This window comes from Catharus ustulatus, chromosome 1, assembly GCF_009819885.2.
Source record: "Catharus ustulatus isolate bCatUst1 chromosome 1, bCatUst1.pri.v2, whole genome shotgun sequence".
NCBI classification, from domain to species: domain Eukaryota; kingdom Metazoa; phylum Chordata; class Aves; order Passeriformes; family Turdidae; genus Catharus; species Catharus ustulatus.
The window spans coordinates 120,534,783-120,559,132 of record NC_046221.1 but is presented as its reverse complement, the minus strand read 5'-3'; the positions used below and the strand labels follow the sequence as shown (position 1 = coordinate 120,559,132).

Sequence of the window (24,350 nt, the reverse complement as noted above, 5' to 3'; positions counted from 1 at the left end):
ACGACTGAGAGCAAGTTATTCTGAAAGGAAAAAGAAAATCCACACCCCAAAAATAAAGCAAGAGGCAAACATCTAGAGTTTACCTGAATAATGACTTAATTACACTTGTATTTCAGTGCCTGAAATAACACAACTATAGCAAAGCAATTGCTTTGGTATGATAAATATTTTTGAGAACTTGACTATACAACTTTCTGTAACTGCAGTTACCTAACTTCTCACCTGTAACTCTGAAAGATAAAGCTCCTTCCAGCTATCTAAAACCACAGCTTTCTTACTGCAAAGAGATTAAAATGTTCATAAAATGCAAAGGCGTTCAAGAAACATAAGGAATCCTATGCTGCTTCATGTGCTTAGGACAAGAATTCCACACTTGGGCAGTTGCTACCCAAACAGTCACTGCAACCTCAAACTGCCACCTCTTGGAACAATTATAATGCACAAACAATTCACAGGCTTGGAATGCTTTTTGCCTCATAAATTACTGGCTTTTCTTACAAATGGAAATCGGTAGCATTGATTTGCTACAGGCTAAAAATATTCCAGTCTGAAAAGAGGATTTGATTGTTGCCCTGCATTACTCATGGGATTTTACACACTTCATGACACCATGCTGTAAATCTATTGTGACAAACATTAATTCTAATAGGCCTGCATGAGAATGATGAAGTCAGAACCCTTTCCACAATTTCACAGAAATAACTTTTCTTAAAATTTACTTACTTATCCTAAATGTAACACAAAAAGAAAATTATTTTGTCTCAGAAGACCATATGATTGAGTGATATTTTTAAAATTAACCACCAGAAAAACTAATCTCTGGAGCAGAAGTTTGGGCAATAAAGTTGATGTATTTTTATTACACCTGTGTGTATCATCATTTCCAATGTTAACTGAGCAGGAAATGAGATCAGATTTATTTGTAACTTATAAGTAAAATATATTTAAAAAATAACAGCAACTAATAATACCAGACATACAGGAAAAGAATGTGGAGGATATAGAGAGCATTTCTGAGATACATTCATACAAAACCACAGAGGTGTTCCCAAGGTCACAGAGAACATTTGTGTCATGGAAGCTAATGACATCTGAGCTATTAAGAGGCAGGTGGGACCTGACATCATCTCAGTACAGTGAAAGAAGTTTCTTGAGGAACACTCACACTACAATGGGAGAAGTCTCAAATGCTATAGCATGATTTTCAGTTTAATGAAACCTAAATCAATTCTTTTTTGTGAAAACAGAAACCAATATGCATCTACTAGTTAGCAGAAACAAACATAAAAAGGAGGATCTGATCAGTCTAAGAGTTAATCTTCTCTGAGTTTGCCTGCTAAGCCTACTGCTGATTGTATAAAATTAAAATTTAATGAATATCAGTTTAAAACTCAGCTCACCTGTATATGTCAGAAGACATATGTTGAGTGAAAAGTACCTTACTAAAAAATGATCATTTTATTTGAAAGACGGAGTAACTTTGATATTTCTATTCATTTGCCATAAGCAGAATCTATATTTATGAATGCCAGAAAAACTACTTACAAAGTGCTACAGACTCCATGTAACCAATTTCACGGCAGATATTGATTCTATAAAAGGATCCTTTGTATCCAACCCTAAAAACATCCAGCTTCTTTGAAAACAGGTTTGATGGCTTGTGTATTGTTGCCATGGGTTTCAGACATAGCTTATCTGCTGACACCCCACCACATTTTGGGAAGGCTTTGTGACACAAGATGAAGTCTGACAGATTAGAAAATGGGTGTCTTGAGCTAAAATGGAAAAAATATTGCCAAAAAGAATTAAGTATTTAAAGTGATTCTCATCTATGCTTGGAATTTAACCAGAACACTTTGGTTGAACTGCATTTAATTAAAATCCTGCCTGATACTTCCCATTATACCCTATGAACAAGGATGCCAGATGTGATGTCTTGTTCACATAGCCAAACTTTTCATGCACATTTTGAAGCAGTGTACACGAGGATCAAGTTTGAAATCAAATCACCAGCCCACCTGAATTATTTGCTACATAAATGCCTTTGAGAATACCTGTAATTGAGCAAGTTTGTCCCTATACTGGAAGTTGTAATACAATCTTGTCATTAAAGCTCTTTCAAAGTAGCAGATATTTTTCCACCATGTGCATGTACCTCCATGTGTTGTTTGCAGCTCAGTATTTCCATTTACCCCACCTGCTTTTTATGGTGATATGGCGCAATTCAGACTGTCAGGGTCATTGGGTATAAGAGATTGAAATAAGAGATTCAGGAAGCAAACGCCCACTCTCTAAAAGATATATCAGTCCCTGTTTTGTTTAGTAGCCTAATTCTTTAGTTTGATTACTAGGATGCTGAATATTCCAAAAATTCTTGTCTTAGCCCATTTATGCAACTTCTTTACCTAAAGAGAAAGTATTTTATTCTAGAAAAACATGCCTGTTAGACCATGACTCCAGAAGCATGACCAAAACATTGTTTATCTAACTCCTACCTGGCAAAACATAGGTATAAATCCAGCATGCAATGCATCAAAACCTTCCTCTTTCCTCCAGTGAACCATAAAGCAGAAAACATGAGTGTGAGAGCATAAATGGGAAATATTCCATTCTTTCAGTGAGCTTTAGATAGGGTTCTGCACCATATCAACCTTTTAATTACCACTGAAATATTCAATTAATAGATTACTAGTCAATTTTTTTCAAAAAATTAAGTCATTTCACAAGTTTCTCAAGCTGCTGATTATTGCCTTATCAATAAACCACATTCAAATGCTCCTTTTAGAAAAAGAGCAGCTAGTAATGTGTTTTATGCAGCGTGTTTGGGTGTGTGATTCAATAATCTAGAAAAGCCACTCATTGTCCTTCCTGAGGTAAGGAAGGGATCTTCTCTGCAAACACACACCCAGGACAAACACAAAACATGTACCACAGCTGGTTTGCAAGCTGTCACTTACTTGAGGGTGGGGGAGTTGAAGGCCTTTGAGGCACTGGCTCCTGGGCTTTAGCTGGTTGGAACTGAGATTCTCCGAAGTCTTTCTTCTCTTGTTTGGGTGCTGCAGATGTTCCCATAGGTTTTTCCCGGCCAACTAAAACAATGAAACGCAAAATCTGTCACCAGCTAGAAGCCATTTGATTTTTCTTTCTCAGAAGCTAACAACTGATCTCACAGTTGTTCCACACAATAGACATCAAAATCCTTTCTCCGTTGTTAGCAGAATGCTACAAAAAATAGGAAAAAACCTGACATACCAATTAAAATCCATTCAATGTTTCAAAAATCTAAGCAAAAATTTAACACTGATGTGGGAATAAAATGACTTGTTAAAATGCAGCTTTCTCCAAAATAAGCTTCTCCACCCCCAAAACGTTTTTTTTTCTTAAGAGTGGGAATGCTGAAATGAAAATTGCTAGAGGCCATTTGAATAATATAAAGTAAATTGATATTGTTAATATGAACATGTCAGACAGACAATATTTATTGCTTGCACAGAAAATATTAGCTCCTTTTTATAATCCTTGTAGTGAGCAACACAGATTTTAAAGGGTTGAAGCTTCTGACAAAGTAACATTTATCTTTGTTTAATGACACCAGGAAGCACAACCTTGTTGAGAATTTCTATTGAAAACAGTGCTCTTCTGAAAGGTAATTAAGGAAAATAATTTCCTCATTTTTACAAGGACACAGTGATTAAAATATTCCTATCACCCTGCAGCAAACAGGGACAGAACAGTAGGGGTGTGCTTACAGTGACTTTCGTGCTTCTGTCCCAATATACATGGAACAATTAGTAACAGTGGTTGTAGGTTTTGATACTCTCTTTTTGGTAAGATAAGCTTATTCTGGTTGTGTTTGGAAAAAAATCTGACCAACTTCTCAGTTGCAAACTGATGTCCAATTAGCCTTTTTGTGAGTTGTTTCGTTTCCTGAAGTCTGTTGTCAAGTCCACCAGATAAGAACATATTTCCTGTAGAATAGTGTTTCCTGCAGTTATAATCTAAGTCACTTGGCTATCTTTGGTAGAAAATTTTTTCACCAAATTGAAAAATTTCTTCTCCTGAAGGGGAAAAGACAAGCCATGACAATGATCCAGAGTGTGCTGGGACCCAACTTCTGAGTCCTGTTTAGTTGACTAGATCATTTCCCTACTGAGGAAACACTTTGGCTGCAATAGCTCCTGAACCTGACTTTGGAACAGAGGGTTAGCAGAATTAATGTACCGGGTGAGGAGTACAATGTATTTTACATGACTAAAAAAGAAACTGAGCACTGCCAAGTAGGCCTTCTTGAAAGTCTCCTAATTGCCCTATAAAATTGAGAGAAACTAGTAGAACTGGAAGCAAGGCATTTACTCAGGCTTCCAAAATCTGTGGCCAGGATGCGGAAAACACCCAGGATGTCAATGTCATCTTTATCTTGTCCCCTGTTTCAATTCTCATTTTCAAAAGCTTAGTAGTAAAACAATTGACATCTACTGTATTATTATTATTATTATTATTATTATTATTATTATGTAATTAAGTTAACTGAATATATAGGAGAAATTAAGTGTACATACAATAAACTTTTCACTTTTAAAACTACTGAAACTCAAGGGAAATTGTATCAATGTATCTTTTACACTTCTGCTTTGAATTTTGTCAATCAGAAACATTAATTACTAAATAAAAACAGGTTATTGAGAAATCACATACATTTGATGACCTGTGGGTAGAAAAAGATATTTCTCTCTCCAGTGTTAACAACTGGTTTAGTTTGGCCATCTGGCAGAAGACCAACATATATCCCTTTATTTCGCCCCGATTCCAGACTCACAGATCCAGTTTCCAAATTCTTCTCAATTTTAAAATGACAATATTCATCACCTGTTCCCTAAGAAATTAATAACAGAAAACATGAATTCAACAATTAAATTAATGTAGCTGGAAGACTTTTTCAAAGTCTTAATTATTACTACTTTCCTGTAGTATTTCAGATTAACTTTACAGTCTTCACAACATGCTACATTACTACACACACACAGACATACTTGCACCTAATCTCTGCTTATTCCTTTATGACCAGAAACACTAATCACATGAGTTGGGTAAGTGAAAGACCAAGTGAAAGCATTCTGATTCATGTCAGGATTTAGGCAAATGCTAGGATATATTCAAAGAAATTTCTCACTTAAACAGTTTCCAGAGGATTAAAGAATGTGAAAATATCTATTTCAGAATACACAGGATATTTCTATATATGCATAGCACAGATTTGCTAATGCTACATAATATAACATGTATTAAATAGATGTAACTGTTTTTTTCCTCAATTTCATAGCATTTACAAGTTTAATTTCAAAACCTTTACCCAATGTCACTTTTTATCCAGACCTCTTGATCCATTGGTGAGAGCACTGCTGAAAAATAAGCTCACAAAGCCTATATTCAAAATATGGATTAAATATTTTAGTCTGTGAAAGTGTACTGGAGGCAATGAAAAAACTCTCATGGACTTCATATCTGAGTACTTACACAGCTCAGTTTCATATTCAATTGTCTTAAACTCCAAAATAAAAATTATTCAAGACTATTTGTCACATAAATGTGAGAAATATGAACTTAGATGAACAGAATCACACTTCAAAAGTCAGGGAAGTATACATCTTAGTTATTCTTTAATGGGTTTTATCTTCTTCATCTGTCTAGCAGTATATAAGTTTTAACTACATCCATATTCTCAATAGTTTAATAATATAATCAGATCTTTACTGATTCAGTCAACTGCAAAATTGGCACAACACCTTCTCTTGTTATATTTTTCTACCTTTACTTTGGTAAATGAAGGAAAAGACTTGAAACATTTGAAATCTGAACTACATTTTATGTTTTATTTTTATCCAAGCAAATTAAAAAAGATTCTCACGTATCACTGACAATTCACTTAAACTACCTGCAGAGGGAAATGCAAACAAGAACTGCTTACTGTTCCATCACACTTGTCATCTTTGATCTTCAGATACATTCTTGGCTTTTTCACACTTTCAAACATGCAGAGTCCAGAGCTGATTTTATGCACCTTCCAGTAGGATTCCTGCTGCTGCTGACCTGCCCCACTGCAGCTCCCATCAGGTCTAAGGGACAGAGACTGGCAGAAGCTTGTGTTGAGCAGAATGATGGCCCCATGACAAAACACACCCTTTAGATCAAAAACAAAAAGTCCCCTGTGAGCAGCACAGCTTTTCTCCGTACTAAACTTCGATACTGATACTGCTCCTACTGTCTTAAGCACTTACCCATGCATGTCCTTGTATAAAGGATAAAAGAGTCAGTCTCAAGTAATTCAAGTATAGCTCCAGCCTTTGAAGATTTGCTGCTTTCTGTGCAGGCACTAACCAGAGCAGCAGAAATCCTTCCCTACTCTGCAGCATCCCAACTTTTTCTTGCTCAGCAGCACAGCACAACATCCAGAGAGCAAGGAGAGTGGCAAATTAAGGAACTTTTCTCTTTTCAACAGCGGCTCTCATGTGCTGCCTTTCAAAGGTCTACCAGGAAGTTTAGGATCTCACCTTTCCTGTGTTACAGACCACTCTATTTGCATGTACCAGCTGCAGTACATAAAGGGAACCTTCTCAAGTGCTGCCTACCTCTTAAACTGTTGTTGAGCTCCACCTCGTGGAAGAGGATCCCTCCTTTAGCTCACAAACCTCTGAAACTTGGTTAGAAATAATCTGCAAATTTTAGAAGAGTCTTCCTAATTTCCCTCTGCCCACCTTACCTTGACGTGCACAACAAATTCTTTGGAAAGTCCAGCATATCCTGTTGTTTCATCAGCTACTTTTCCTTGGTGGTTGAAAGCCACAGTGTGACCTGGGTAGTTGGCTGACTCAAGAATGGCACGACTGTTGGGTTGAAGGCGAACGCGGAGCTCACAGCATGCCTTGTCTTTGCTCTAACATAGTCCAAGAAGGAATAATAAATTATATGAACTATATGGCAAAATCCAAACCAGCGAGTACCACAATACAGTTTCTCTTTTGTTTGAGTTCCCACAATACCAGCAGTCTAGTACAAAAATCTTTTGATTTTTCAGATTTGCAGTCCTAATACTTCAGGACTGAAATTGTGGACTCCGGAATTTGACAGAAACAGTTAATTGTAAGATGACACAGATCAGTATGAAGGATACCTGGGTGCCTCAGTTGGGGAGTGTGTCACAGCCTGTGAAGATGGCAAAGAAGTATAAAACTGATATAGACAGGAAATGAAACACGGTAACTCTTGGCCACCAGCCCATCTTCTCTTGCCTTTTTGTTTGTCCTCATTCATTCATACTGTTCTCACAGAAAACACTTGGAGAATCAGAAAGACTTAAGCAACACAGTTTACTCCATGTTTGCCTGTTCAGCTTGGCAGCCTATATGATCCCATTGTACAAAATACATAATTTAATATTTTATCAAAACATTTATCATTACATAATAATATATATTTAAATATTTTATCAACTCATCATCATTTTCATATTGAAATAAAACTAGAATTTTAATAAATGTAAAATGCTAAAAATCCCTCTCATAATTGATAATACTTCTGATTTACATCATCTTAGTACTTTCCAGAGTACAAAGAATATTTTTAGGAAAATTTTTCATTTTCAAGACACTACCTTCTGAATAAAAAGCTAAAAGAACTGTCTATCAGATTCAATACACCTATAAAAGTAAAGGGAAATTTGTATGGATTTTAGAAATAGTTGTGAAACAAGTAAGTAAGCATGTCCTCAAAGTGCAATTAAGTAGGTATTATAAGGCAAATTGCAATTTTGTGTTGCCTTTTTGTTCCTCCAGTGCCTGAGAGACAGATATCGTGTCTTACAGGTATCATAAGAGATCAAAGACTCTCTAAGCACCTTCAGACTGATTTCTGAGGCCTTTCACCAGAGGACTGAAAGCTCCCCTGCTTGAGGGCAGGTACCTGGGTGTTTCCACCTACACTCCTCCTATAAACCCTATATATGCATCTCTTTACACATATCAATCATCCACTGTCATTTCACTCCAATCAGCCCCAAGGAGTCCATGTACAAGAACTTGGATTACTGTAATCTCCTGGAAAAGTCAAAGCAGATGGATATTAGGAAAAGATTCTTCACCCAGAGGGTGCTTGGGGACTGGAACAGCTCTCCAGGGGAGTGGTCACAGCACCAAACCTGACAGAGTTCAAAAATTGTTTGGACGCTCAGGCCCATGGTGTGACTCTTGGAGCTGTCCTGTGAAGGGCCAGAAGTCAGATTTCCATGATCCTTGTGCATCCCTTCAAATTCAGGATATTCTCTGATTCTATGATCAGAATGAATTGAATTCTACAACTCCATTTACCTACCAGTGTACTGCAAGTTCTGAGGAAGAAAGGGCATAATAAACTTTGAAGCTGGGCTGAAACAAATCAAAATGCATCAAAACAAACCCTGGATTCTACCAGCTGTTTTATGACTGGCATGTTACTTTAAAAAACAGAAAAAGTGCAAAGGAAAAAGAGGCATTTAAAATCAAGCCAGAGAACTTTTCTTTAGTGAAAAAGAGAAGATATTGGGGCATTCCAGGTAGCTTGTCAGCATGTGGCAAACAAATACAAATGACATCTTGGAATGGCCTGGTATATCTAAATTAAAGAAACTAAATCAATCAAAGAATAAAAAGTAAACTGTGAGAAAACAAAGCCCTATCTCTAAATTCGCCTATTTATCAGCAATTTCCTCGGTTCAGTTATGCAATTCTTCATTCCTTATCTGATTGGAAATACAATTATTTATTAGACAGATTTTAAAACCTTTTTTTTTTTTTATCAGAAAATGACATGTCTTTATTAAGCAGGAATCAGTAACAGCATTTCCTACCTTTCCAGTTACATGGCCACTGACAAGAGCAAGAGCAAGAGATGGCATCTGATGACTGCTGAATATACATATATTTCTCCTTTTGACATTTACATCAAAGACACCTGAGTTAGATTTAAAAAAAAAATTAGAAATATGAAAGCTTATTAATTCATATTTGCATTTGATTACAATCAATGTTTTAGCATTTTCCAGGAAAAGGAATTAATTAAGTGTTTAACTAAACAGTTTGACCTCCCTGATCAATAAATTCTCTCATTCCTTCAGGAAAGGGCATCTAGGGACTACTGTCTATTTTGCTGCCTTGAGGAGAAAAGCCCTGAGAGGTAATGATAAGGAACAAATTTCTTTTTATCAGCACATATGTTTAAAAAAAATCCATAAAAAGGAGCTGAGAACTCCAGCATAATGAGCTGGACCCTAGCAATCAATTTAGATGATAAATAACAGATGATGTAGGGAGCACAAAGCTCTCAGGTAAGGAAAGAGAATTCATTTTCTCTATATCCATATTAGAATTTGTAAAGCAAATCTAGCAGCACAGCTCATGGCTCCTCAAATTTTACATCTGGCCAATTTTCCAAACAATTGACTTTCTTATAGCTACAAAATAGTGATGAAAGGTAAATATTCGCCATTTTTATTATTCCCAGGGACAACAGCGATTTTTTAAGCAACTGTTCTGCCAGTCCGTTATGTTGCCTTTTTGTAAGATGCAGCTGTCCCTGGAGGAATCCTGTGGTGTCCTGATGCACTCTTTGGTGTGTCCTGAAAGATTCTGTCTCATCCAAAAAGATCTGTGTATGATTCCTATGTAAAGTCTCTGGTGTGATGCCAGAAAGACTGAGCAGCTCTATCACTACCAAGGGAATAAAATGTGTGTAACTAATATGACATGTATTACAGTTAAGTGTTTTTAATGCAGTGGGAGCAAAGCTGAAAGGGTGAAACAGGTAAATTGACATTAAAATCAATTCCAAAAATAGAAAAAAATAATTTATAAATACACATATATATGTGTTATATATATGTACATACAGACACACACACACACACATATGTACTCATTAAGGAGCTCTGCCTAAATTTGAACATGCTATCTTAGTTGGATCTAGTTTCAAAAGACTCCAGCTGTCCTTGCCATGTGAGTTTTGTGGGAATACCAAACTGCAGATGACAAGAAGTATTTTTATTTGGTAAAGGAAAGCCAGTAACAAGACTCCATGTGAGAATTTGTGTGCATGTGTAAACTAAGCACGTTTTCTGAGTCCTTATAGTCACAAATACATGTATATTTTAAGTAAGGAAAATGTTTAATATGATTATCTACTCCTATCCATTTCAGGAATCTCAACATGAAAGACTTTCTTTCTTGTATCTCTTATGCATACATCCACATGGAAAATACTTTACCGTATTTGTTTTTCTTGTCACCAAGAGCATCAACTCTGCTGTCTGGGTAGAGGCAAATGAAGCCATGGGTGAGCCTGTTGTAAAATTGAAGTGTAATGCCTTTCTGAAATTTCCACTTTTCTGCAGCCCACTAGTAAACAACAAACAGAAAAGACTTATGAGAATATGATACATAGGAATTTGTCGTACAAAGCATTCAACTTACCCAATTTCACTCAAAGCACAATTTCAATGTTTTAATTGAAATAAAAAGCTATACTCTTACAGTTTTTTCTCTCTTGAGTTCCAGCTCTTGTCCTGTGCAGATAAAAACAGAGTAATTAATTTAAAGAGATCCTTCATTCCCTTTGAGACAGTTTTCTTCCCCACTAATTTTCACTCACTTCCTGGAAATGTGCTGGCATCTGTCACAGGTAGTTCTCTAGTAATATTCCCATCATCCTGTCCCTGGTCCAGCCACCTAAGAACAGAACCTTTTTCAGTAATAACCTTGATTGGCAACTTCCAAAGTATGCATGGCACTTGGATACTGATGCTTGCTGTCCTATGCATTAAAGACTCAAGGCTGACAAACAGCAATACAAAAATCCAGCTTTAGTAAAAAGAGATTTAAATTTGAAAAAAAATTTGGGTTTTTTTTCTTTTCCTTAGTAAAATATAAGTAAATGCTTTTCCTGGACTGAGGTACAAGGGCCTAATCCAATTATTACAAATCAGAGAACTCACATTCATCCCAGATCAATAATGAATTGTGCGGTGGTCATGATGTTTGTTCTTCCTGTCTGCAAGAAGGTTACAGCCAGATGCAAATCATTCCATGCCCTGAAAATCCCTATACGAAGAGGCAAATCCAACTGTGGCAACACTTTCACCATGTCTGAACTATACTTTCACAATGCCTTTGTACACATCTACTTACGTAAGTTAAGTCTAACTCCATTTGAGTCAAAAGCATTCACACACTCTGAGCAAGACAGCAAGCACAGCATCAAGCTCTAACAATAACTAGCACATACACTGTATTTTTCTGCCTGAAATGGATTTGAACTCTCCCTAAATTATGTATGAAGCCAGCATTATAGATCTCTTCATAGCAGTTCATCTCATCTAGAATACAGACTCAAAATTAGGTCAGGCAAGGATGAGGTGCTGTATCTGATAGGCAGAAAGCCCTTACTCACACATAAATCAGTTTCAGTGTGCACATCGCTCACTCTGGGCTGTCTCAGGCAGTTATTTATTCACCCAGAGAAGTGAGAGGAGGAAATAGAACTGGGGTGCCACTGGCAAGCTGCAGCTAGGCTCTTACGTGACTGGACTTTGCTGTTCCTAATGTTTGCACTGATATTTATTGATTAAAATTTTTCCGCAAGGTGTTGAGAATTAATCAGGCATAGATAAAACTGTAAATGAGTTACAGAACAGAAGATTCAGAGCAGCAGCATCTGCAGGGGAAAAGGCAGGGAAGTTAGGATTGCTTCAAATTACGTTGCAGCTCAGCAACAGGCTGCAAAGCAAAAGAGTAAAGGAGATCTGGTCAGGTAACTGCGTTTGTGATTGCCATTTCACAGGATCTTAAAGTGGGATCCTGAGCTCCCTGAACCCCATGTTAATCTCCATACTAACTTCAGTGTATCAGGAACAGTTTGCTAGGGAGGCAGAAAGCCACTCTTCTGAAAAGCCTTGCATGGCATGACATGAACCCACTGGTGTCTGACACAAGGTGTTGGATACAGGAAATGTGTAACAAAAGCCTATCTTAAATAGTTCAAAAGGTGCAAGAATGGAAAGTTCCCACACAGAACTTTTTATTGCTCTTTCTTTAGTTCAAAGGCCAGATGTTTGACCAGATACAGCTCTTAAAGCTGTGAAAAGAATCAGACAATCTCAACTCACTTCTTAGGAAACACATATTTCACCTTACAGGATATTTCAGGAGAAAAACTAATAGTTACAATTTATTACAGGTCTATCCCAAATCAAACATACCAACCTGTGACAAAGAAAAGTATAATCCAAATCTGTTACAGGATCTTTGATTACAACTTTGTCAAGAAACCATCCATTTCCTTAGAAGAAATAAAGTAAAAAAAAAAAAAAAAAAAATTGTTCATGAGAGAAAAAATGATACATTTAATTATGTCAGTTTTCTCTCTCCTACTGGAACTGCAAAATCTGCAGCTCCACTGGCAGGTTGCAAGTGTCACAGCTGTCTTCACAGCTGCAGAGAGGACAGCACCTGCTCTAGGTATTGTAGAGCTTCCTTATGGGCCTGCAAGCTGCTGGGTCTCTCTCTCTGGCTACTCCCTCCCTCTTTTAATATTGCTATCACATGAGAATTATTCGGTTTGCCAATCAAAATATCGACAAAATTAGACAACAGCTTATGATGGTTCAAAATAAGTTGCTATGTTTACAGTATTTAGGCTCAAGAATTTGAAAAATAGGACTTGTGATTGCAAGCATTTTAAGTTTCACCATTAATTGGAAGTCTAATGACAAGGTAGTGTCACAAAAATCTTCAATTGCATCTTTACAGTGCAACCGATAATGCTAATCCATCTAAAATTACAATAGCTCATTTTAACTTTAATACAAGTCACAGTCAATATCTTAACTTGCAAACATTCACCCTCTTCACAGTTTTCAATAGGGATTAGTAAAATATTACTATCAAATGCTGTCCTTAACATAATAGTTGAGTGTAGAGTGAAGGAGAAGTTTCTGACCTGATCCAAGCCCGTTATGTCCTATAACAATCTTGTACAAACATCCAAGGTGCACAGCTTCAACGGCAAAGATGTCAGTCTGTAATCAACCAACAACATTTCAGAAAAATCTAAAAAGTCTAGCATTTTTCAGCCATGAAATTGCGAAGAACCATAAACCCTTGTAACTCTTTTGTCAAGATCATTTGAAATGTTAGCTGAAACAGCAGTAGAAGTCTGATCACTTTGCTAATGGGAGAAGTGCCATTGAAATGAATGGAATCAGAGTCAGGAAAGAAAAACCTGTGGAAAGCATCAATGACTAATGATTTACAGCAGATTTCAACATTAAAAATGCACATATAAATGAAATTTCATTTCCTCTTCACTTATTAAACCAAATGTTTAGAAGAATGAAAACCAAAAGTACACATCTTACCTATTTTATAAATGAAAATTTTCAGCTTCAAAAGCACTGGTATAACTTCAGAAAGTATTTAGAACTTAATTAGGGAATTTTGGGGAACCATTGGAACATAGTAATTATCTCTTTTCTAACTGCACCTTTCTTGTAATCACCACCTACCCAAGAGACAAAAGACAAACAAAGAAAACAAAAAATGCCCTGTCTTTGACTTACCTGTCCTTTCAAAAATTTCTTGGATTTCTGTGACCTGAGCAGCTGTCGTGATCCTGTATCACCTCTTTCTCCATAGACAGAAATATAGACATCAGCCTCAGTTCCAGCATTCCACAGGTCTCCTGTTGTCACATGCACTTTGTAGACAGTCACTGACAATAAAAGATGACAACTTTTCATATCACAAGCACTGTTATAGTTACAATAATATCTATCTGGTTGTAGAGTCCAAATAAATCTGTGTCAAGGACAGGGTATAAAACTTTAAAAATCCTATTCAGTAAAATAAAATACAAACTTGCTTTTATGGTTTTTATGGTTGTTAAATTTATTGTTGTTTCCCAGGCTGTGATATGTGGGGAATGCAAACAGAAATTAATTTTAAATGCCCAGTAACATATCTTGGTCCTGCAGCATCATTTGAAATCATCATAAACTGAAAAGGAAATAATATAAATCCAAGATTAGTGTCACCATAAGTGGTGAGATCAAAACTGTAAAAAGGAATGGGAGCCATTAACATTTTGAATGCACTGGTTAACTAAACAGGCTAAAATCTAGCACCATTATTTTAGTTTTCTAGGACCTCAAAACTCAGAAAACTGCATTGTTATTTTAGTAATTCATGCTACAGGACAGAATCATAGAATGGTTTGGATTGGAAGACGCCTTTAAAGACCATCTAGACCAACCCCTACCATGATCATGGACATCCTCAGTTACATCAGGCTGCTCAGAGCCATGTCCAAGATGACTTTGAATGTTTCCAGTGATAAGTAACCTCACTGTATTCCATATGGAAATTCTTTTAAGGATATAAATTTAGGAGGGAACAACTAAGACTTAAATTCAATAAATCATTTATTTAATAAGAGTGGATATTGCAAGTAAAACTAAATTTGAGTTAAAATATAATGAAACTAAAGACTACCTTTCATTCAAATATCTACCAATATAAAACTGTGGTCCTTAAAAGGCAGATGTAGGAACTCCATAAAATCCGGTATTAAGATAAAACATGTAACAAAAATCTTCAGTATTAACATGGGAAAGGCAAAATTTATGCCAACATACACTACCAATATTTTGTTAGACCAGGTGAGGTACAGAGAAAATGAAAGGGGAAAAGAAAACCTCATTTTCTGGCACAAGCTCTTCTTCCAAGGGTAGGTGCTTCTCTGTGTGCTTCTCTGTCTTGCAAGCAGAAAAGAATTTCTGAACCACTGGGTCCGAAACAACATTAACATTATCATCATTCAATTGTCAGTTTCTATTTGAAGCATGCTATGAAGCTTGGCTGTAATTCTCTGAAGGAGGTTGCTTCCAGATCTCATTCTTCTGATGGCCAAACACTTTTCTTTAATAAGCACTCATTCACCATCAGTCCATGCTGGAAATTATGCTAGATGGTTGTTCAGTGTTACAATTTTTCCCTTCATCCTTACTTTTTTCATGATTATCTCACATTTAATTATGTGGTATTTTTTGTGCTTGTTACCAAACAAGCTATCTTAAAGAATTCAGTTTGGATAATGGTAACAATTCAGCTAAAATACTAAACAGCCTGCACAGATTATTTTAATGTGCCAACACAGAACACTAGTGGTAGTTTCCTTCTAGTATGAAAGCTAACTCATTTTGAAATCAGAGCCTCCCAATTCCTCTGAAATATGTGGCAAAGGCCAGTCACATCTAACATACAGAAGCCTTTGACACTCTTTAGTTAGCAGCACAATCAGACACTATCTTTCCCAGTGTATGCCTGTCTCAATACTCAAAATAGTTTTTCATTTAGCAACTGTTAATTCATACTGCATTTTACCCATATAATTTCACATGTCACACCTGACCTATCTACTTGCCAAAGTTTTTCTTTGCAGCATCCACATGAACACATGCCCCACACCACAGCAGAGGGAGAGAATTAATTTCTCTAGTCCAACAATTTCATGAAAAGGACCACAACAATCCTCTACTGCAAAAATTTTCTCCTTCAATAACTACCTACTTTCCTGCAAGAAGAAAAGCAAAGGTCCACCAGTCACCAACACTTTGTAAGCCTGATTTATTCAAAGGATATAAGTAATGATTGTGTCATAAACCATGAGCAGACAATGACAAAAGTAGGACGGTAAAGGATAAAAAGTGAAATGAATTCTGCTCAGTCCTCCAGCATTATAGCAACAAAGTCTCTATGTAACACTTCTTAACAGTTTAATTCCCATGTTTTTCCTTTGAATAAAAATGTTAAATCAGAGAGTGTTTCAGCCTCTTTTTATTCAGAAATTAGTTTTAAAGTGCCTCTCATCATCTATCTTTCACATTGAATCCAGACCCCTTCACTGTTCTGTTATCAAACTATCTTCTCTGAAGTTAAAAGCTCTGTTCCCTTTTCACTGTCTCATGCAGAAATATAACACTGGCAAAAAACCACAGAGGCTGTCTTTCAATTACTAAATCAGAGATGAAACTGCCTTCTCCAAAGCCTTTTGCACGACCCTTTTTACACTGAAACTGGTAGAAATGCACAGAAGCTCTTTTCTTCCTCCTGTGTGTGAACGAGAAATTGTTAACTACAAAATGCAGATTGAGAGGTTGGTTGTAAGTGTGCCTTTGTGCTTTTCATGCACGAAGATTACTCAATAATAAAAAGTCTTTCATTGTATCTTCATTTCAGAAACAAGGAAACCTGCTACTCAGAAAGAGCCCAAAAATTAGGATGTTCAGAGAATCACAGAGGGATCATTGAGTACAGTTCTTAAGTGGACAGTCCCTATAGGGATTGAATCCATAACCTTGGCATTATTAGCACCATGTGATAACTAGCTGAGGTTGTTGAGATCTGCATCTTGGAATATTTAAAGAGAATATTTGGGGAAGAACAGGTACTGCAATTGGGGGCATAGAGCATATCCAATATAACATGTTAATTATCATTAATTATTGCTATTCAAAGGGGTGAGGAGGTGCTTCATTTTTATACCCGTCTGTTTGTATGTCCTCCTATACACACAACTTTAGTCTCCTGGCCAAAGACACCAAACCTGTGAGGAAGCAGGCTGAGTGTCTCTGACACTTCTCATGTCATGAAGTACATGAACACCCAAGGCCAATAATAATAGTGGTTAATGTGGATGTGCCTCTCTCTAGAGCATTTTATGAGCCATTGACAGCTGCTAAGTACTGGAGGAAATCTCTTCCATTATTCTTTTTCTCTTAAAACATGCTTTTGAGGCACAAACCTCATTTTCTGATCTTCTTGTCAGGTTCTTAATCTCAGAGCTCAGTCATCACAGAGAAGTGTAAATATAAGTCCAGGCCACATATCTCTTATTACAATAGTACAGTAATTTCACTATTATAAACCACACCATTATGACTAAAATTTTGGTCCCAACCCGAAGTGCAGCTTATAATCAGGTGCGGTTTATATATGGACAAAGAACAAAAAGTTGCTGTTTTAGTTTGGAGGACAGGTGTCTGCTGAGAAAGGCAGGAACTTCTCTTTGAAATGGAGAATGTAAACCCTCTCCCTCCAAATTATTATAATTTTGAAATCAAGGGGCTTTCAGGCAAAGATATGGGAATTAGGAATAACAGCTCTTTTCTAGGGAAATTCAAATAGAAATACAGTACTACAAAGAGACAAACTCCAAACCCGGACAAAGTCAGAGTACAACCTGTCACCCCGTCACGTAGGGTGTTGGTAGCAGTCCCATTAAATGGTGGCTGCATCCTCCTGCAGTGACAGATGTGAATCAGTTGGAGCAGTGCTCCTGTACAAGGTGCAGTTTCCCTCTGGAGCTCCAGTGATGATGTGGAGAAATCCGGTTTTCCTCTGGAGTCCAGTGGAGAAAGGGGCTCCCTTAGTGTCCCAAAACCTCTGTTTTTATCTTGGTAAGAAATGTTGGGCTCTTCCCCCGGCTGGAGCAACTTCCAATGGGATGCAGTAATTTTATCAGTCACACAGTGGGACTCAATCGGCCATTAGCAGAAAATGACTCTCTGGAGGAAGGATGGGTTGTGAAAAGTTAAAGAACAATGCCCTGCCTGGTTTCAATGGATGGCCCATTAGCAGAATATCTCCCACGGAGATAAGGATCACTGCCCCCACCCTCAACAGATGGTGATAGAATAGATACCTTTTATCACACTCTGTATTGTAACCCAAGACAGTTGCTGACACCCAGACGTGCGGTTTATAATCAGGTACGGCTTATAATCGTGAAATTACTGTAACTGTCCCAAGGTATGTTTTCCCACATCCATCGGCCATTTTCTGGGCTTCTACCCCTCAATTTTATTTGTATATCTTCTCTTTCTCTAGCCTGAACCCACAATATCTGTTGCCACTGAAATATCTGTTACAATTTCAACTTTGCAAAATCAACACAAGGGATCATAGGCACACCATAAAGCACTGATAAACTGTTAAACATTCTGAAAAAGGGGTTCCATAGTTTTTAGAGAACTTATAATGGAAGTTTCTCTCATCCCATTCATTTTTTTCTCTGGAGCTGATATGAATTTTGTGGGGAAGAGAAGAGGACATGTCCCTGGTGGATCTTGTTCGAGTGAAGTCCTAGCACAAGTAATACCAGTACTGTTATGGCTTTTCCCCCTCCAGCATCACACCCCAATAGGATGGGAATCTGCCACAGCATTCTTGATCCAACACCCACATCTCTCCCAGGACACACTGATCTTGTTAAGCCCTTGCAATTTTCTTAGAAATTTTCCAGAACAGGAAAATGCCAACTGGAGAGAAGGGAAGAACAAGCACAAACTTTCCAACCCCTTTCCTTTGAGCAAGCAGAGGGATCATACAGCAACATCAGGGACTGGTATGGTAGAGCAGGACACTAAAACAGTGCAATAACAGCAACACCCAATAATTTTCATATCTTTTGGAATCATTCATCTTTACAACTACAATAAAATGTCTCTGTGAATAATGGAGATTTTAACACTTATAGCCTCCTGAAATAATTATTGTGAAAGTTCTATTCCACATCCGAAATTGAAAAGTATTCTGCAAGTCCAAGCCACTTTCCAGAAAGAGACTGAAACAGGAGCTACAGTAGTAACACTGGAGTTATAATCCCCACTTGTTGAAATCAGTTTGTGATCTGACTCACATGCTGGCTTCATGGTGGTTACATGTCTGATATGTCTTTACTATTGCCTTTATTTTAAACCAAACACAAGCACCTGAAAATCTAACCAAACACAGAACCCACTTAAAGAATGTGTGAAATTCAAAGCATTAAAGACTCTCTTTTTTTTCCCAGTGCTTTTTAACTTTTTACCTGAGTATGCACAGTAACAACAGGAAAACAAAGCAGCAAAAGTGTTGTGGCAGCCAAAAAGTAATAGAGAGCCTGATGAAAAACAATGAACTCACTTCTATCGACATCAGTCTGGGGTCTGACTTTGCTGAGGTGGTATTGTGCTTACCTGGAAGAATAGGCTGACCCTGCTGTAATACAGGAAGCTCTACAGATATTTCCCCATCAACCTGGTCCTTGGCCAGCCATCGATGTACAGGGAAGGAGAACTGCTCCCCTGAGAAAAGGTTCAGCAACTGCACCTAAATAGCACCAAGAATTCCAATTTAACTTGCTGATCTCAGACCAGATGGAACAGAACATGAAACGTGTGATGCTGTTGAAATCTGTGCAGGTAGAGCTTCATGGATGACCTCAAAACAATGGGTTTGGAGCATTTCTGCTTCCTAGATTCAACTGCCCAATTCTGACTTTTCACTCTGTCATATTTGAAAGTTCAGGGCAGAGTAACTCAAGTGCAACTGAGAACCAGGTTTTTGTCAGCTCAGGAGCACTCCCACAAACTCCAGCTGTTGTTCCAGCTGGGATATCCAAGGGGGCTGGCACTAGGTGGCATGGCTTACCAAAGATGGAACTTCTCACCGGGAAGCTTGTCAGTGCTTGTATCGCTATTCTTTGTACTTTTATTAGAACAAGAATTAAAGGGACAGGTTTTGATTCTTCAACACTCCCTCTGACATAAATAAACCATGAAAGTGCTAGCCTCAACTCGAGTTGAGGCCTACAATGCTGTACATTATTTTCTTCTGTGCCTTGCTTCAAGCATGTAGCAGCAAAAGGACCATATGCACACCAGCTGAAGGAGGAAAAGAGGCTATTTTGTACTTCAAAGTATTCCTTAGTAAGCACTTCAGAGGCTGCTGTATGTTCTAATAGTCCCTGATTATGCTAATTTATACCCCTATCTACATTAGATTTTGGATCAGCAGAGAGAAGAAAAGACACTCCTACTTGTCATTTCACTCTGTGCTTTGCAGAATCTAATCTCCTTAATTTGAATATTGAACAAACTCAGAATTACTGGAAACATCTTTATCTCTTTTGCTGCTTGAATATTAAACATTAAAGACAAAGATTCATCTTGTCTGAAAAACCTGGCACACCTCAGCCTGTCAACATCTGCTGATGAAGCCTGAAAGAGAAATTTGGATTAGCAAAGCAGCACCTTCATGGACATTTCCTGACCTGATATCATCTCAGTACAGATACAGACACAGAAACCATGGGACACTGATGGAGGACTAGTGTGCCTAACTACCAGTAAAGCCCTGCAGTTGTAGAGCACAACCTTTTAGTTCTTCCTGAAAAAATGTAGGTTTCCCAAGAAACAGTGATGCTAAGTGTCTGTAGGTTGTTTCTCTTGCGTGAAGTCTAGAAATCAATGGCTGTATTCCTTTGAACCATAAAACCCACTACCTATAGGGTTTGAATGCCTTTCCTTTTTTTTTTTTGCTTTTCTTTGATTTTCTGCCCAAATTTGCAAAGAGGGAATGACCCTGCCCTGGCTGATGAACCACTCCTTAATAACTGTATCTGATTGACTGAAACTCCATAGAGAGACAATTAAAATTTATTTTAAAATAACTAATTGAACACACTGAAGTGCTGGGTTTTAATAATTTAACTGTTGATTTCAATTAATATATCCTAGGTGGAAAGAAGGGTAATAATAACTGTTCATTTTTCTCTTCCCTTTTATCTTTTGTCAGACTTCCTTAGTCTCTCATTTCAAATGTCTTTCCCCAAAGCTCAGAACAACTGGAAAAAGAATACCTAGGTTTTATTAACCAGGCAATCATCACTTGAATTGAAAGAGGTACAATCCCTATAATTCTACCATGAAACCTCTTAGAGTGATAATACATGGTATTTCAGTGTAGGCATGAACTGGCTAGAGCTATGAACTTCCCAGATCTGAGTCTTCCTTCTGAGTCACAGGCACTGGTAAAAACAAGCATCAAATAGCCACAGATTTTGGGCACTGATCAATGAATATTTGACTTCAGTGAGCACTTTGCATTAGATAGATCTGGATATCATGAAATATAATTGTAACATTGAGTTTGCCAGCAGCTTCTGAAGTTCTTCATAAACTGCAGTCTTTTAACTGAAATATAAGAAACTCTTGCACAAAGATGGGTGGGTTTCAGGCATGCACAGCATATAATTGGCACACTCAGAATCACATCAGATATTAGGATAAAAGTCAGATCCTTTACTTTCCACTCCAGAAACCTACATACTATGCTTCCCAACCAAACTTTGAAATGCAACTAGCTCATTCTCTTTGCTTTATTATATTTGCTTAACCCAAATCAAGATATTTTTTACATAAGGGGAGAAAAGCATCTCTTACTGTCCTTCTCTTGTCAGACACAAAGAACAAGAAACATTTGCAATGTAGCTCTGGTGCTGTGCACAGGGATCCATAGGCATCAGCCACAGATTTGGGGAGGACTTGGCTAGACTGTGTTCAATGACTTTGTGGGTATAAACAAACTCTAGGCACTTTGTAGCATACAAAGACTGTAGAAGACTCAGACTACAGCAGCTAAATTAAGCAGTCTTCCTTGCTGCCCAGCCACACATTTTTAAAGAAACATAATGTATTAAATTGCAAGCAGCCAACCCAGACATCATAAGCTGCTTTAATTCCACACAAAAACATTCCTTCATAAGTAATCCCTTAAATGAAGGTGAAAACATTTGATGAGCCTAATATAATCTCAGGGATTTTTTTCTTACTCATATTTGAATCCACTGTCATAGCGATTGCTTTTGGACAGATGAAATTCTTTTTCATTGCTTTTACCTCTTTGCAGTGCCAGGCAGGGGAGTTTCCTGCATTTGTATGTCCTATACGTACTTTGTAGAGATGTCCTATGTTCCTAGTATTGATCTGTAAAAGAAACACAACTAATGTAACATGGAACATTTGTTAAAAAGAAAAGACTTGCAACAGAAATTGATTTAGTAACTGTAACGTGAGACTTTTCATTCAATGAATTAAATATTCTGACATTTAAACAAGCCTTTCCAACTTATTTTACTTCAGATAATCCTTAGACATTTGGGTCTTCTGAAAGACAATCCTCAAAAATCCCATTGGCCTGTTAATCCCATTTAAATATCTTCAGGAAGTTGCTGTAGTAATTCCTGGTTGAATATTTGAATATTTGAATATTTGAATATTTGGGAGAGACCATCTCTATGGTGAAAAAGCAAAAGTGTCTTGACCCTAACACCTATCTCAGTTTAGCATCTATACTAGTGATCTGCTCCAAAATTATTTTTCTCTCACACATACATCTGAGTTTCTCCCTACCCCTCCAGGAGTGTACACCTCACAATTTTTTGGAAACAATTGTGTTCAGCTTTGATACTTCTTTTTACAAATAATTTCAATTAAATCAAGTTAAAAAGCTGTATTTGAAAGATTAGCTCTTGGGTAGGCTGGATGAATATGTCCAGTACAGATAACAGGGTGCTGAGGGAATAAGTTTGTGTGAAGGTTATTCAAACAACCTTACTATGAACTTAAGTGTAGAAATAGAAAGCTTATCTTCAAGGAACTGGAAGTACACCATCAGTCTTCCTTCCTCACTGCATAATTTATTTTGTTATAATGTAGGCTTGATTTTCTCTCCTTCTGTTGTTTTCTTTACTTAATTTTCATGTTTTTATTGACATTGTATAGATGGGTGTGAACTGAGTTCCCTGTTTCACAAATTTCTCTGAACTCAGTGTTATAAAAGATAAAGAGACCAGCGAGGACAGACCACATTTATGTGCAAATACAGGGCACTCAGAGGGCCTTTTCTCTTTCTATCCTTTCAGAGTTGGTTCTCCTTAACTGTATTCAGTGCTATGGTCACTTGCCTAACAGGGGAATCCTAGATCTCAAACAATGGGACTGTCCTCCATACTTTGCATTCAAAAGTCAGGTAAAATTAATTTCAGTAATTGCAACAGGAAAAAGCCAACAACATCTGCTGTGAAGAGGGTTTTTAATCTGTCAGGACCTGCTTACTTGTTTTATCCACTCCTTTCAATCTGACTGGTTTTGATATCACAGATGAAAAATTACATTCTCTATCAGGGGTGCTTTATTCTTGTGAGAAACTCCTTAGGCTGAAAAGGGATAAGGGCTGCACTTCCTGCTAACCAAACATCCATGGGGCAATTGTGGAAAAGGTGAGCTCTTCATCAATGCTGCCATCAAACACCTTTTCTCAGAAGGGGAGATGCTGTGCTGGGTACTAGTGATGAAAGCACCTGTTTGTCATACGGTCCTATTGCAGGCACCTGTGAACAACCCCTGAAATCCTGTATATACACTCAAGCTATGCAGATTGTGATAAAAGACCTAGTTTGGCTCACCTAAATCACCACATTGTAAGACTGATTGAAGAAGAATTTGTTTGCGTAAGTAGAAGCAGAAGGAGTTTCAGATAGATTCATTACAGGTATAAAATTTGCCAGTATTTCAATAAAGCAGCAGGTGTTTAACAAAGTTGAAATTTTACTCCACATCCTAATTCTTCACTTCATCATTTAATTTTTAATATTGCAGCCCTGTTTCAAATTTGCTAGCTAAATAAGTATCTGTTGTTGTGTATTTCTTGGTATTTTCTTGGGCACAATGCAAATAAAACACTAACTCTTCTTCAACAATGGACAATAAAACTGTTGGATAAAATAAGCTTTGGATAAGTGAGTGGGAAAGGATACTAAATTTAGTTCTACATTTAAGTCTTGTTTCTCATTTCTAGCTATGTGTAACATACAAAAAGCTGCCTTTTATCACATAGAGTTTGAAATGTCATGCAATCTGGCAGGAAGCAAGAAGGCAACACAATGAATATATATTACTTACTGTGAAGATGTCTTCATTGCCTCTCTGAAATAATTTTCCCTTCTCTCCATCAAGAAAAATGGGACCTGAACAGCCACGGTCCCCATAAAAGGTAATATAAACCTTTGAGCTTGTTCCTGCAGATGGCACATCACTGGTGAGGACTGACACGTTCCATCTCCTAGCTGTCAAATGATAAAAAGACTCGCTGAATTACTTAAACTCAAGATTCTTAAATAAAATGCATTTCAGTAATCAAAATTCTAAATAATAGTATGCCAATGAATACTGAAATATATGTTTCACAAAATTACAGCAGGCAAATGTTGAGTTTGCTGTGTTGGGCATGTCAAGAAATGTCAGGTTGCATTCATATCTTTTATTCTAAATGTCCTATATGACCAAGTCAAATTTGAATGAAGGTAGATCACCTTTCAAACACAGTTTAGAAATATTGTATTAAATATGAGGTTCTCTTTACTTAGAATATATCAGCTCTGCTCAAAAT

General features: G+C 37.2%; 1 protein-coding gene across 1 annotated transcript in view; it reads right to left on the bottom strand.

Moving 5' to 3' along the window:
• Positions 1–24,350, bottom strand: part of RP1 (RP1 axonemal microtubule associated) — a 170,175-nt gene that overhangs the window by 130,821 nt on the left and 15,004 nt on the right. Inside the window, exons 3-16 of the mRNA XM_033070858.1 lie at positions 23,864–24,023; positions 21,800–21,886; positions 19,097–19,229; positions 13,640–13,791; positions 13,021–13,099; positions 12,285–12,360; positions 10,675–10,751; positions 10,557–10,588; positions 10,292–10,421; positions 8,867–8,982; positions 6,758–6,919; positions 5,966–6,178; positions 4,696–4,873; positions 2,958–3,089 (exon numbers count right to left, since the gene is read on the bottom strand). Coding sequence (XP_032926749.1) covers positions 2,958–3,089; positions 4,696–4,873; positions 5,966–6,178; positions 6,758–6,919; positions 8,867–8,982; positions 10,292–10,421; positions 10,557–10,588; positions 10,675–10,751; positions 12,285–12,360; positions 13,021–13,099; positions 13,640–13,791; positions 19,097–19,229; positions 21,800–21,886; positions 23,864–24,023 — 1,727 coding nt within the window. The remainder of the gene's footprint in view (positions 1–2,957; positions 3,090–4,695; positions 4,874–5,965; positions 6,179–6,757; positions 6,920–8,866; positions 8,983–10,291; positions 10,422–10,556; positions 10,589–10,674; positions 10,752–12,284; positions 12,361–13,020; positions 13,100–13,639; positions 13,792–19,096; positions 19,230–21,799; positions 21,887–23,863; positions 24,024–24,350) is intronic.